The sequence below is a fragment of the Pseudozyma flocculosa genome, assembly GCF_000417875.1.
Source record: "Pseudozyma flocculosa PF-1 unplaced genomic scaffold scaffold00023, whole genome shotgun sequence".
Taxonomy (NCBI): domain Eukaryota; kingdom Fungi; phylum Basidiomycota; class Ustilaginomycetes; order Ustilaginales; family Ustilaginaceae; genus Pseudozyma; species Pseudozyma flocculosa.
Genome location: NW_006920891.1, coordinates 54,787 through 67,874, shown reverse-complemented (window position 1 = coordinate 67,874; position 13,088 = coordinate 54,787). Strand labels below are relative to the sequence as shown.

The following is a 13,088-nucleotide window of genomic DNA, read 5'->3' as shown; positions in this document are numbered from 1 at the left end:
CCGATCCGACGTGGTAGGTGGCGAGGAGGGCGGGCAGAGGCGGGCGCGAGGTTGGACGTACGGGCTGGGCTGGCTTCCGTGCTGCCTGGCCATGCGTGGCGCCGAGTCGGGTCGGGGCTCAGAAGTCGGGGCGGCGCGGGGCGTGGGCGGGGCGTGGGCGTCAGCCTGCAGGCAAGACAGGCCAGCTGGACGCCGCCCGGCCTGCCAGGCGGCTCTGTGCACCTGCCTTTGCCTGCGCCGACGCGTCGATGACAGCTGCCACAGTCGGGCCTGCGCCGCTTGCTTCCTTCTTGCCAACTGCCGGCCAGGCCTGCAGCTGCAGAGGTAGGCTGCCTGGACCCTGTCAGCCCGGTCTCTAATTGTCCGCACGTCGCGCTTCGTGTCCAACCTGGCCGGCGGGGTCTTCTGGCTCGGTGGCTCCGATCGAGGCGAGGCGATTTCGATCTTGATGACCTCTTCTCGCTCGGGGCTCTAGCTGGCTCCGCCCGGGCTCCTTGATGAAAGACGACGGGAGAAGCCGCCTTTGATCCTCACCACCACATCCTTCCTGCCTCGTCGGCCATGATTCCTTCCTGAGTACCCCCCTCACCCGCACCCACCTGCTCGGCCTCGACTTTATCGCACGCTTCACCACTGGAATCGCGTCGCGCCCGCACCTTCTCGACTCGCTTCTTCCAACCGCACGACTCTACGTCTGACCCGCTCGCTCGTCGCTGACACCGACTACGACACCCTCACCGCAGACACCCCGCCCAGCTCCGTACGCCACCAGCGCTCCCACACAATGGGCGACTACTACTGGTCCATGGACGACCCCGCCGACTACAACTGGCGCGACTACAAGCTCACCGAGCATGACCTCCCCGCCACCGACATCGGAGAGCAGCACGGCCCCCTCCACGATCTCGACATGCTCCTCGCGGGGGGAGAGCGCCAGCAGCGCCAGCGCCAGCAGCAGGACAACGACAGGTTCTGCTTCGGCGGCGTCGCAAGCCTCCTCCCTCCCGCCCCCGAGCTCAGCATCGACGGCTACGGCCCCGTCTCGCTGCCCCTCATCGACGCCAAGGACGCCCACCGCCTCGCCCAGGTCTGCCAGCAGGCCCCCTTTGGCCGCGGCACCGACACCCTCGTCGACACCGCCGTCCGCAAAACCTGGCAGCTCGACCCGGAAAAGGTCCAAATCGCCAACGATGCCGCGTGGAACGAGGGCATCGCCGCCTTTGGCCCCCTGATCGCCGAAAAGTTCGGCTTCGCCGGCACCCGCTGACGCTCCACCTCTACAAGTTCCTCTTCTACGAGGCCGGCGGCCACTTTGGCAAGCACCGCGACACGGAAAAGGAGGACGGCATGTTCGCCACCCTCGTCGTCCAGCTGCCCTCGGCGCACAAAGGCGGTGAGCTGGTCATCTACAAGGACGGCCAGCCCGTCGCCCACGACTTTGGCGCCTCGGCCGGATCGTCGGCCGGCCGCTGCCACTATGCGGTCCACTACGCCGATGCCGAGCACGAGGTGACGCCCGTGACGCAGGGCTACCGCCTGGCGCTCGTCTACTCGGTGTGCTGGCCCAAGGATCGCCCGCGCGACGAGGTGCCCGCCCAGCCCGCCGACAGCGCCCAGGGCGAAGACGAACTGTCGGCCGCCCTCGGCACGCTGAGCGACCAGGAGAAGCACTTCATGCACTTCCTCAGCCACGACTACACCATCAAGAGCGTCGGCGACCTCGGAGCCGCCGCCCTCAAGGGCGTCGATCGCGACCGCATGGGCCGCCTGCTCGCCGCCAACGCATTGATGCCAGCGGACCGCCGCTACGCCTTCTACATCACGCAGGCGACGAGGCAGACCGACTACGTACTCAACGACGACTGCGACGGCTGGGAAGAGGAGGCGCCTCCGGACGTTGACTTCTCGCACCTCCAGGTACTCGAGGGCGACGGCCGCATCACGGGCCGCAAGAGCCCAGCGGGTTGCTTTGGCAAGCGCGACGTCCTCAACCCGGACCGCAAGTCGCTGCTGGGCCTGTGGCGCGGCCACCGCAAGACAAAGTGCCAGGACACGGGCAACGAGGGCCCCGCGCTCGAGACAAAGTACAGCAAGTACCTCGTCTTTGCGTGGCCGGCGCGCCAGATCAGGGCGCTCGCTGCTCAAGGAGAAGCCGTCGGACAGGCAACTTGAGGACTTCCTCGCCATGCTCAAGAGCTTCTACCCGACCAAGGCGGCTGCCCCCGGCTTCTACGCCATCTATGAGGATCTGCGCCACGTCCTGTTCGACGTCATCGCCGCTCGGCCGTTCAACCAGCGTCTGTTTGACCTGTACATGGACGTCCACCCGACCGCCAAGCTGCTCTTTGAGTCCAAGGACGGCTGGGAGGACCTGCTGCGCCTGCTAAACTGGCCCGAGGCGTGGCAGTCGGCCAGGGACCGCGTCCGCGTCGCCTTCGCCGGCGACGCCAGGCTCGCCATCAAGGCGCTCGACAAGTCGCTCAAGGAGGGCGCAGACGAGCTGATTCCGGTGCTGAGCGATGCGCTCGTGCGCACCGAGGAGCCCGTCAAGGCTGGCAGGTACGATTCGTTCTTCGACGACAACATGTGGAAGGCCGCGTTCCTGGCGCCCGACGAGGCCGTGTGCCGCAACATTGTACAGAGGCAGCTCAACACGCCCGCCGACGACCTGTGGGCCATGAGCACCGTGAGGAGCCTCGAGCGCGCCAAGAGGAACGGGCCGGAGCAGTTCGAGGCGAGGCAGCACATCGTCCGGCCGGTCGTCGAGCGGTGCGTCACCGCGCTCAAGCGACGCCGGGACAAGAGAGCGGCGCCGATGTCGGCGGACGACTACTGGCGCTTTGACAAGGCCGACTTTTGCGACAACCAAGAGGTGCAGCGCTTCCTGCGCGGGCCCGAACGCACCACTCGGCTCGAGGGCCTGGGCAGCATCACGGCGGCGCGCCGGGTGGTGCGCGAGATCCGCGACATCCTGCCGGACGACGTGGCGCAGGATGCGGCCAAGTTCTCGCGCTACCTCATGGGCTTTGACTGCTCCTTTACCGCCGAGGCGGGTGGCAGCGGAAAGGACGCCTACGTCACCCTCACCAAGACTGACGTGTGGCCGCAGAAGCGCGAGGAGTATCGCCAGAGGGACGTCGAGCTGTACGACCGCAACGTTGCCCGTGCCGTCGCGCTGCTCGCCGAGGGCGATGCGGCGAGCGCCGACAGCGGCAGCGGCAGTGGCAGCGACGATGGCAACGGCCAAGTCCAGAAAGGCGGCGGCTCGGACGCCTCTGCTACGAGGAAGGCGCTCGAGCCGCTGCAAGAGGTTGACCACAGGCCTACGTCTGCATCCGGATCTGGGTCCGGGTCCGAGGCAGCGCAGGGCGGGAAGGCGACGACAAAGACGGCTTCGGAGTCGGGCAAGCAGTCGAGGGGCGAGGGAGATGAGCTCGACGACGGCCCTCCTGCCAAGAGGACGAGGACGAGGACGAGGCGCTCGGCCGCCTAGCTGTGGCGTGGCGCGCGCCGAGCTGTATCATACCTGTACAAACACGCGCGCACACACACGCACGCACGCACGCACGCAGTTGACCGTGACCTGGCCCCGTGACGAACCGAGGGCCACGTCGTTGTCGATGCCCTGCGACGCTTTGCGTCATGATCGAATTGAGTTTTCGTTGCTTGCTTGCTTGCTTGCTTGTTTGCTTGCTTGAGTGGGGCCGTGGCCTCGCATTAGGCTGTGGCCGTGCAGTCGAGAGAGGGCGAGGGGATGCACGGAGGGGCGCGGCGAGTTGGCCTGGTTGGCTACACGAGCTGAGATGCAGGGTTGGCGCCGGGCGGGTGGGCCTCGTCTGGCTGGCTGGCAGGGGGCCTGGCTGGCTGGCTGGCTGGCTGGCTGGCTCGCCTGCAGGGCAGGCGGTCGTCTGGCTACGGCTGGGTTTTTCGACGTGCATGCGGCGCCTGCCAGGCTCAGCCCAACCTGCCCGGACCTGGCCTGGCTTGGCCCTGTCAGGAAGCCAGAAAGCGCGTCCCGGCCGGATTCGGCTTGCTTCTCGACTGCCATCACCACCACCACCACCATCCCTGCCTCGCCGCCCGAGCGGCCCCCTTCGTAGCGACGAGAAGCGCCCCTTCCTCGCTCGTCGCTGCCCTCGCCCGTTCGCCAATTTGGCCCACCTCCCGAGGCGTCAGCGCCGGCGTACCCTTTCTCGCGCTACCCACGGCATCGCAGCAGCTCCACGACATGCCCGAGTACGTTTTCTGCTCGCATTCCTTCAGGGGCGCGAGTGCCGCCTATCGCGAGGACAACGGCGGGCTCGGCTGCGATTGCTCGTGCAGGCCACCTCCCCTCAGGCGCCACACCGAGGTCGGCGAAAAGGCAGGACCGCTCCACGACTTGAGCGTCTTGCTCTTCGACGACGCCAAAAAGCGACGCGACAGGTACAGCGTCGGTGGCGCCACGGACTTGCTTCCTGCTTCGCCCGGCCTGTCCATAGACGGGCTCGGCTTCGTCGCCCTTCCAGTCGTCAGCACCGCCGATGCAGAGCGGCTCGCCGCTGTTTGCCAGCAGAGGCCGACCGATGGCCGCACGAGCCTTTCCGCCTCGCCTCAAGCGCGCCCGCCGCTGCGCCTCACGGCGACCAGGTTTTCAGTCAAGAACCCGGCATGGCAGGCCGGCATCGCTCAGCTCGGCCGAACGGTCGCAGAGGACATGGGCTTCCCCGATACGCGCTTCGTCCTCAGCCTGCAGCAGCTGGTGCTCTTCAGGCAAGGCGACCAGCCTCACACGCTCCACGCCAAAGTCGCCACGGATCAGAGGCTCGCCACCATGGTGGTGCAGCTGCCTTCCGTCCATAAGGGCGGCTCTCTAGTCGTCCAGCACGAAGGCATGTCCATCACACATGATTTCGGGGCCGATTCCGGGACGGCGCCGTTCCAGTGCCACTATGCCGTCTTCTACGCCAACGACAAGCACCAGTTCATGCCGGTGATCGAGGGCCACCTCCTCACCCTTGTCTACTCGGTATGCTGGCCAGAGGCGCGTCCGGGCACAGACGCTCCCGTCTCGGCCGACGCCGGGTTCAAGAAGCAGGTCGCCGAGGCCCTCGGGCGCCTCAACGACGAGGACAGACCCTTGTTCTACTTCCTCGAGCAGAGCCTTGTTCCTCCCCCGCCGCTGTATGCGAGCTCGGTCCCTGGGCCGGCAACCGAGTTTGACGGCGTCGACCTCGAGCGAAAGTCTATCTTGCTGGCCGCCAACAGTCTCCTGCCGCAACACCAGCGATACGAGTGGTATACGGCCGAGGCAGAGTTGCATGCAAGCTTGCGCTTCTTTGACAAATCCGACACGGCCAGCCCGCTGTCGGACTCATACGTCCGGCTCTCGAAGCTCAAGTCTGAAAAAGGCCTCGAAGTCCCTTGATTTGGCGACACGTCGCCGCTCTTTGCTCGACAGAACGTCCTCACGGCCAGCAACAAGACGTTCCAGGCGCTGTGGGAGAGCAGCAACACCGTAGTTCCGGCACCGTCGTCGGACCCGTCCTCGAGACTGCATACTTTGCCGGGCGGCGCAATTCGCAAGAACAACGTCCTCGTCGCCTGGCCCAAGAGATCTGAAGGCACGCTCCTACTCAGCTACATCGGCGAAGACGCTGCCTTTCACCGTCTAGTGGCGGCCGGGCCGGAGAACGACCAGCTCGTGGAGCTGCTCGAGGCGATCAAGGCCTCTTTCGCTTTTAAGGCCTGGCACCCCGCAAAATCCGGCTACAGGGTGCGCCACGACATGCTCAGCCGCCTGCTCTCGCGAGACTTCGACGCCAGGCTCTTCCACCTGTACCTGGACATGTTCCCGAGAGCCAGCCTACTGCTCGACGACCAGGACGGCTGGAACGACCTGCTACGGCTCTCACGGGCTCCAAAAGCGTGGGACGCGACCAAAGGCCGGATCGCTGCCGCTCTGTCAAAGGACCTGAGCCTCGCCGTCGCTGTCCTCGAGAAAAGCGGGGACGAGGGGTCCACGGCCTTGGCGCAATCCGCGGTCGACGGCATCCTTCAGCGTCGCCGCTTCAGGCCGAGCGAGCTGTCCGACTCGAAGCTGCAAGTTCGCCTTTGGGGAGCTGCGTTGGCCCTTGCCGACGAGCCTTTGCTCGCCTTCCTAGTCCAGAAGCACGTTCAGGCGGACGTCGAGGCCCTCGGACCCTGCGTCACGGCTCTCACGATAGCGCAGCACCGGACGCCGGCGCAGTCCCAAGCCCGCAGCCGGATCCTCGAGCCGCTCATTAACGGCCGCATCGAGTGGACCAGGAAGCAGCAGGCTCAGCTGCCACCAGTCAACGCCGACGCGGAGGCGCTTCGATGCCCATGGGACGCCGCTCACCCAAACGCCGAGGTCGATTCGTTCCTGCGCAGCACGCAGCGGTGGACCAGGTTGGGGAACTTCCGGTCCATTTACATGGCCCGCCGATTGGCTCAAGAGTTCGACTCGTTCAAGCAGCGTTACTGGGCCCCCAAGGAGCACAGTAGAGTCATGTGGAAGGTGCCCGGTTTCAGCCCTCCAGCCTTCACCTGCGAAGCCAAAGCCTTTCAGAGTGGCGGCAAGTTCTACGTCGACTTCAACAAGGGCAGCGAGCACCTCCAAAGGCAGTACCAGGAGCACGACACGAAGCTACAGGCGCTCAAGCACGAGGAGACGAGGCTCTTGGCCATGTTCCCCGCCGACGAGGTCGAGGGGCAGGGCAGACCGCCGCTCGCACCCCCACCCCCCAACGGCGCCGAGGTTGCAAGGGGAGCCAGCCAGCCCGCGTCGGAAGCGTCGACGGCGACATCGACGATGACGGCAGTCGCCCAGAGCACCGTCGGATCCACTGCGACGGCGGCCCCGAGCACTGCGGACGCGCGCGGCGAAGAAGAGCCGCAGCAGAAGAGGGCCAGGACGACCGAGACGACAGGTGTCAAGGCCGAGTAGCGCTCGAGCGGCCTCCGCCTTCCGGCCCCTCTCGAGGTGGTGATCACCTGGCCGCCCGGCTTCAAGAACATGGATCACCGAGCCGCCTTTTTCCCGGAGCGCCAGATACCGCTCCGCGGCACATCTGGTACAGACCGATCCAGCCGACGACGAAGGGGCCGGACGACGACAAGACAAGATGGAGACTCCGCATCTCGCCACGGTCCGGGCTCCATGCCAGCACGGCCGACCTCTGCATGGCCCGCCGTCCCTTGCGCCGCAAGCAGCGAGACTTTCCCATCATCCCAGCGATTGAATCGACAGACACCGGCCGGCCCAACACCATAGCAGCACTCGCATTCTCAGGATGGCATCGCCGCCCGCGCGCCACGAACCCGGCAGAGCCCCCGGACAGGCTTACACGCGATCAATCACCATTCCGTGCGATGACGCCGCGGGCAGAACGCAGCGGGTGCCTGGCCCTCTGTTCCATGTACGGCTGCCTCTTCCCCCTTGCATCGCTGCGACACCGCGCCGGCCCTCTCTGTACCATACCACTGTCATGTACCTGTACCCGCACACGCACGAAATGGCGAAGCTGCCCACGAGTCGGACGAGGCAGGTCAGGCCACCTCCGAGCTTCGATGCTCTGGCTCGCATCTGTCAATCCGAATCTGCCGTGGTGTGCATTGAGATGCTGGTGTCGTGCGGCGGCCCGCAGCGAGGGGAAGCATTCTCGTTGACCATGTACCAATACTACCACAATCACTGCTTGACCCCCTTGACGACGACGCACATACACCGCCACTCATCTTCTGCCTGCTCACACAAACTGATGCCGAGGGCGACCCCATGCGGTGCTTTGATCGACCCGTTCCGCTCGTCGCTACGCGCGCGCGAGCTAGCAGCCAGCGTTGGTCCACACGTATGACCAGGCGGACCTGGCCACTTTGGTGTTCGAGGGTCGGTGTGTAGCTCACGGACGAGGCGGAACAGCCTCAAACCGGGGCGTAGCGTAGCGCAGGCGGAAACCGAGCAAAGCCGCTTCCGCGCCCCCGGCCACGGGGCGAGATGAAAGTTCACGCCCTGCCAGAGCGGAATCCCGGGCCAGACCGTCCGCTGGCCTTGGAGAGGAGGTTGATTACTGCGTGGGCGAGGAGTTCGTCCCTCCTTCCCTCTCACCACCACCATCTCCTCGTCTTCCATCTGCTGCATCAGGCGCGATTTTCCTCCTCTTTTTTCGCGATATTTTCCCACTGCCTCTCTTCTTCTGGCTCCCGCCGCTTTGCGTCCAACGAGGAGAGACGTCAAGATGCCCTCTTCTCAGGTGTCCGACAAGGATGCCGAAGCCTTCGATTACACTTCTGACCACTTCGACGACCACATCATCTACGGTGGCTGGGTCGATTCGGACAGTGGAGAAAGCACGATGTCAGATGTTCCGGTCCATCCGGTTGGCGAGAACAGCGGGCCTCTGTTCGAGCTTGGCGCTCTGCTAGCGGAGCAGTCACAGTCTCACCTTGACAAGCTCACTTTCTAAGGGGTCGCCGAACCTCTGCCAGCGTTGCCCGGTCTCACCATCCAGGATCACGGTCCCGTCACGCTGCCGCTCGTCGACAAAACCGAAGCCGATCGGCTGGCTGCACGTTGCAGCTCGGAGCTGCGCGAGTGCAGCAGCTTCGATGACTCGAGCGAACCAAGCCTTCAGAACTTGTTGCAACTCGAAGCGTCTGAGATCGCCTTCTCGAACCCTGCCTGGAAGGCTGGGCTGGCACGGCTCGCACCGGTGATTGCAGAGCACCTGGCCTTTCCTGGAGTCGAGCTGGTATTGGACCTACAGCAGCTGCTCCTATTCTCAGCCGGCGGGCCCTCGCAGCAGCTCTGCGAGTTTGGCAGTGTCGATGGCCAATTCGCGACCCTGATCGTACAGCTCCCATCTGCCCACAATGGCGGGCACCTGATCGTCTACGAGGACACGTCGCCGGTGGTGCACGACTTTGGCGCCTCTGCAGGCACCACGCAGTACGCTTGCCACTATGCCGTCCTCGATGTCAAGGCGGAGTCCGAGTTCACGAGGGTGACGGAGGGCGTTCAGCTCTTGCTGGTCTATGCGATCTGCTGGCCACGGGGCAGCGTGCAGACGGCGTATTCCTTCGAAGAAGGCATTCGAACGGCGATGGCGGCAAGGCTTGGTCAGCTTTCCGACCAGGAGAGACGGTTCTGCTATCTCCTCGACGAGAAATGCGAGCGACACGACCTGCTCCGACTCGGCCCAGCGGGTATCAGGGGCATCGATCGGCATCGCGTGCTCAGCCTCTGCGCGGCGAACGACTCTCTCCCCAAGGACCGCCGCTACGCCTTCTTCATCGCCAAGGCAGATTGCAGCGATGAGTGTTCGTGGACATCGTCGCCGGAGTTCTGGTCACGCAGTGTCATTGTCGGGCGCTTGATCAAGCTCAACGGTGAACCTGTACCGGGCACAGATCCCCTCCCCTACTTTTTTGGCGACCAAGACGTACTCAACCCGCAACGTGTGTCGCTCGCCTCATTGTGGCATGGCCGTCGCAGGACCGCGTACTCGCAGTACTACAACGAACCAGAGCTTTCGGCGAAGGAAGTGCGCTACCACAAGCGCATCCTGATCGCTTGGCCAGCGCGATCGGTTGAGCTGCTACAATCAGCATGTCGTGGCGAAATGTCGTCAAACCTGAGGCTCTTGGCAACAAAACCCTCCCTTGTCAGGCTTGTCGAGCAACTCAACCACCTAAAGACCCTGAGCAAGCTTGATCGGCGCCCCTTTCCTGCTTCCCTATTTCGTCAGGAGCTGCCGACGGAGCTGCTTTCGCGGCCCTTCAGGCGAGAGCTTTTTGTCCTCTTCACGGAGCTATTTGAAACGGCCGAAGATCTCCTGGACGGATCGACCGGCTGGTCCGACCTCGTCAGCCTATCACAGGCCCCCAAGGCCTGGAAGGTCGTCGAGATTCCCATCCTCCAGGGGTTCACAAAGGACCTGTATACGACGGTGCGGGCTCTGGCAATATCGCTGAGGGAAGACTCGCCGGCCGTCCAAAGCCTGCTCGTCACGGCGGTCGTGCAGGGCACACAGCCAGTTGGAGCCAGACTTCTAGAGTCGCCCACCCAGAGGAAGGTGTGGCGAGTCGCTCTGGCTTTGCCCGAGCTGGCGGTGTGCAAACGTCTCGTCGAACGCCACCTCGAGTGCGGCGGGGCCGCCCTAAAGTCCTGCATCGTCGAGCTGCTCAAGGCCCGAGAGGAGCAGCCTGAGGTCTATGCGGCCCGCCAAGGACTTCTGAAGCCACTCTTCCAATGTCGCCGCGCGTGGCTGCAAGGAGAACACGCCAAGGCTTCGCAGGCGATCGAGGGCGAGGAGGTCTGGCGCTTCAGCAGTGCCAGCTTTCAAAGGCACCTCGGCGTCCAGGCTTTCCTGCGTAGCGCGGAGCGCACGGCCGTCCTCCGGGGCTTCTCGACCCAGCGATCGGCCCGAAAGCTGGTAAAGACGTGCGTCGAGGAGAATACGGCACCGTCTTGGAGCCCCGAGCCAAGCGAAGCTTTCTCATTTACCGCCAGGGCCGGTGGACGGGGCGCGTCGTCGTACGTCTTGCTCACAAAGACGGACGAGTACCCGCAGCGTCGTGAGCGCAAGCGTCTGGAGCAGCTCGAGGCGCTGGAACAAGAACTGGCCAAGCTAGCCCCAGTGATTGCCGGCGAGGGCATAGAGGCGCAAAGAGAACCAAGGAGGGCCGACGTCTCGACAGATGTGAAGGGACAGCACAAAGCCTCAGGCACGTCGAACGGATCTCCGTCGGCCGAGTCGCGTCGCAGCAAGAGGGTAAAGACTGCCTAGCAGAGGCAAGGCTGACAATGAAAGGCTTGAGTGGCAGCGCCCTGGCGAAGCAAAGACCGGTCAAGGCGAGGTGAAGGCATGGCGGCGATGGACAAGATGCCTCGAGCTTTTCGCGACGATGTCAGAGGCCGCAGTAGAAAGGCGAGGAGGACCAGCACTTGTTCTGCTTCCTCGACCACGAGTGCGGCCCTGGCGATCTCCTTCGACTTGGACCGACAGCGCTCAAGGGTACGGATCGCCTCCGAACGCTCAGCCTCTGTGCGGCCAACGAGATGCTGCCTAAGCGCGAGCGCTACGCCTTCTTTGTGGCAAAGGCAGAGTACCCTTCTCGCCGTGAGCGTGTTCGGCTGGCGCGGATCGGAGACCTCGACGATGAATTGGAACACTTGGCGTGTCTCTTTCTCGTCGCCGACGACGTGGATGAGACGGCGCCGGCAGATGAGGCGACGGTGATCCCGTCCTAGACGGACTCGATGGGCGAGTCGTCGTCGATCAAGCCGCGTCGTAGCAAGAGGACACGGACGGCCTAGCGACCGCGACAGCGAGGCCTCTCGGAGCTGGCCCTTGGATGCGGCCACGAGCGCGACGCAGGCAAACAAGGCCCAAGGCCGACGAGGCGAGCAAAGAGCGACGCGCGTCGAGACAGGTCCATTGCTGATTTCGAAAAGAGGCCGAGGATGCAGGGGAGCAGATGCGGGCAGGAGGCCAAAGGCAGCGGAGCAAGAAGGGTGAGGCCAAGCAAGCGGCGAAAGGGCAAGAAAAGGTCCGTGAGGGTCTCGTTGGGGGTATCTACACGGCCGTGCGCGGGCCAGTCAACCCGAGAGCGCGAGGCTGCTGCGGCGGCGGCGGCGGCAACGGCCTGAGACGGTGGGTGCGGTATCTGGGTTGAGCAAGCAAGCAAGCAAGGTGGTTGAGAAGCGCGGTGCGAGCAGTCATGCGCCATTGAGCTCTCCGATGACCTGCGGGGCGAGGCGGGGGCGTTTGGCAGGAGAGAAAGGAAGGGCAAGGAGGTCAGCAGCGCGTCCGTCATCCGCCAGGCGAGACCGCCGCAACTCACGACCTGGTGGAGCTGCTCGGTTGGGAGCATCTGGGGCGGGTTGTAGGTCTGCCACATGATGGGCTTGGGCGCGCCGTCGAATTCGTAGAGCTTGAGGTAGTAGGCGGGCTGGCCGTAGTGGGTATCGAGGTGGATCTCGAAACCGTTCATGTCCTCCTTTTGCGTGTAGGACTGGACGACGTTGGAGACCTGGGCGCAGTAGTCGGAGATCTGCTGGCGTCCGTCGCCCTTGAAGGGGTTGAGGGTGAGGGTGTTGTTGCTATTGAGCGTGTACGTGCCGTGCTGCCAGATGAGCTGGGCCGAGACGCAGTTTGGCTGCGAGGCTGTGGGGAGGGGGAGGGGAAGGGAGGGAGCGCGAGGGACACGGCGACGTTGGGAAGAGGAAGAGTCAGTCAGGGCGGCAATGGTCGGCACGCAAGGTCGAGCCGGGGTCGGGACGACGTACGGTTGGTGCTGTACAGGTAGAGGGCCTGCTCCCAGAAGCCGTCGTCGGTGAAGCTGTAGGACTGGCCCGCCGAGAGCGGGTAGGTGAAGGTCTCGGAGATGGGGTTGTAGAACTGGAGGCCGGTGACGACGTGGCAGGCGCCGGTGCACCAGGTGCCGGAGAGGGAGGTGACGTTGTTGGGGTCGCCGATGCCAAACGTCTGGGCGTGCACGCCCGCCGGGAGGACGGTGGAGATGGCGACGACGACGAGGGCGAGGAGCGATGCGGGGAGCGCGCCGACGAGGCGTGACAATGGCGCCATTGTCGGGCGTGGCGTGCGAGGGGACGGTGGCGGGGCGGGTGGCCGGTCGTTTGTTTGTTTGTGTGTCTGCCTGTGCGGTGGGACGCCCAGTGGGGTCGAGGATGTGGATGGATACGCCGAGGATGGCGCGAGGCCGACAAAGGGATGCTGCAACCCCGGAAGCTTGGCGGACGATCAGGATGTGGGGCGAGCAGGAGACGGTGTAGGTGATGGAGGAAGCCGTGACGGCGAGCAGCGAGCAGGCAACAGCCAACAGCGAGGGGTCGGGTCAGCCAGCCAGCCAGGTCAGGGCCGGGCGCGGGGAGCGTGGCCTGGCCTGGTTGGCCGGCTGCACCGCGCCCGCCGCCTCGTGTCAGACAGGATTCCACGACAGGTCAGGCCACGTCGGGCCGAGCTGGGGTAACCAGGCGGCCAGGGCAGGCTAGCAGGCAGGCAGGTCAGCCGGGCTAAGCAGGCTAGGCGTAAGGGGGGGGGCGGGGTTCCCNGGACGGCGAG

The 13,088-nt window shown here is 64.9% G+C and overlaps 4 protein-coding genes across 4 annotated transcripts; 3 read left to right on the top strand and 1 right to left on the bottom strand.

Moving 5' to 3' along the window:
• Nucleotides 1–784: 784 nt before the first annotated feature.
• Nucleotides 785–3,493, top strand: PFL1_06945 (uncharacterized protein; the record flags this gene model as incomplete). The annotated part of the gene is made up of 3 exons (XM_007883659.1): nt 785–1,174; nt 1,285–2,042; nt 2,125–3,493. 3 exons carry the CDS (start codon nt 785–787, stop codon nt 3,491–3,493), a joined length of 2,517 nt encoding a protein of 838 aa, XP_007881850.1.
• Nucleotides 3,494–4,228: 735 nt separating this feature from the next.
• Nucleotides 4,229–6,949, top strand: PFL1_05987 (uncharacterized protein; the record flags this gene model as incomplete). The annotated part of the gene is made up of 2 exons (XM_007883526.1): nt 4,229–5,398; nt 5,441–6,949. The coding sequence occupies 2 exons, from the start codon at nt 4,229–4,231 to the stop codon at nt 6,947–6,949; spliced, it is 2,679 nt and encodes an 892-aa protein (XP_007881717.1).
• Nucleotides 6,950–8,240: 1,291 nt separating this feature from the next.
• On the top strand, nt 8,241–10,790 carry PFL1_05986 (uncharacterized protein; the record flags this gene model as incomplete). Its single annotated transcript, XM_007883525.1, has 2 exons — nt 8,241–8,343; nt 8,491–10,790. 2 exons carry the CDS (start codon nt 8,241–8,243, stop codon nt 10,788–10,790), a joined length of 2,403 nt encoding a protein of 800 aa, XP_007881716.1.
• A 932-nt stretch (nt 10,791–11,722) lies between these two features.
• PFL1_05985 (uncharacterized protein) lies at nt 11,723–12,593 on the bottom strand (the record flags this gene model as incomplete). The annotated part of the gene is made up of 3 exons (XM_007883524.1): nt 11,723–11,749; nt 11,848–12,170; nt 12,293–12,593. The coding sequence occupies 3 exons, from the start codon at nt 12,591–12,593 to the stop codon at nt 11,723–11,725; spliced, it is 651 nt and encodes a 216-aa protein (XP_007881715.1).
• Between the last annotated feature and the right edge of the window lie 495 nt (nt 12,594–13,088).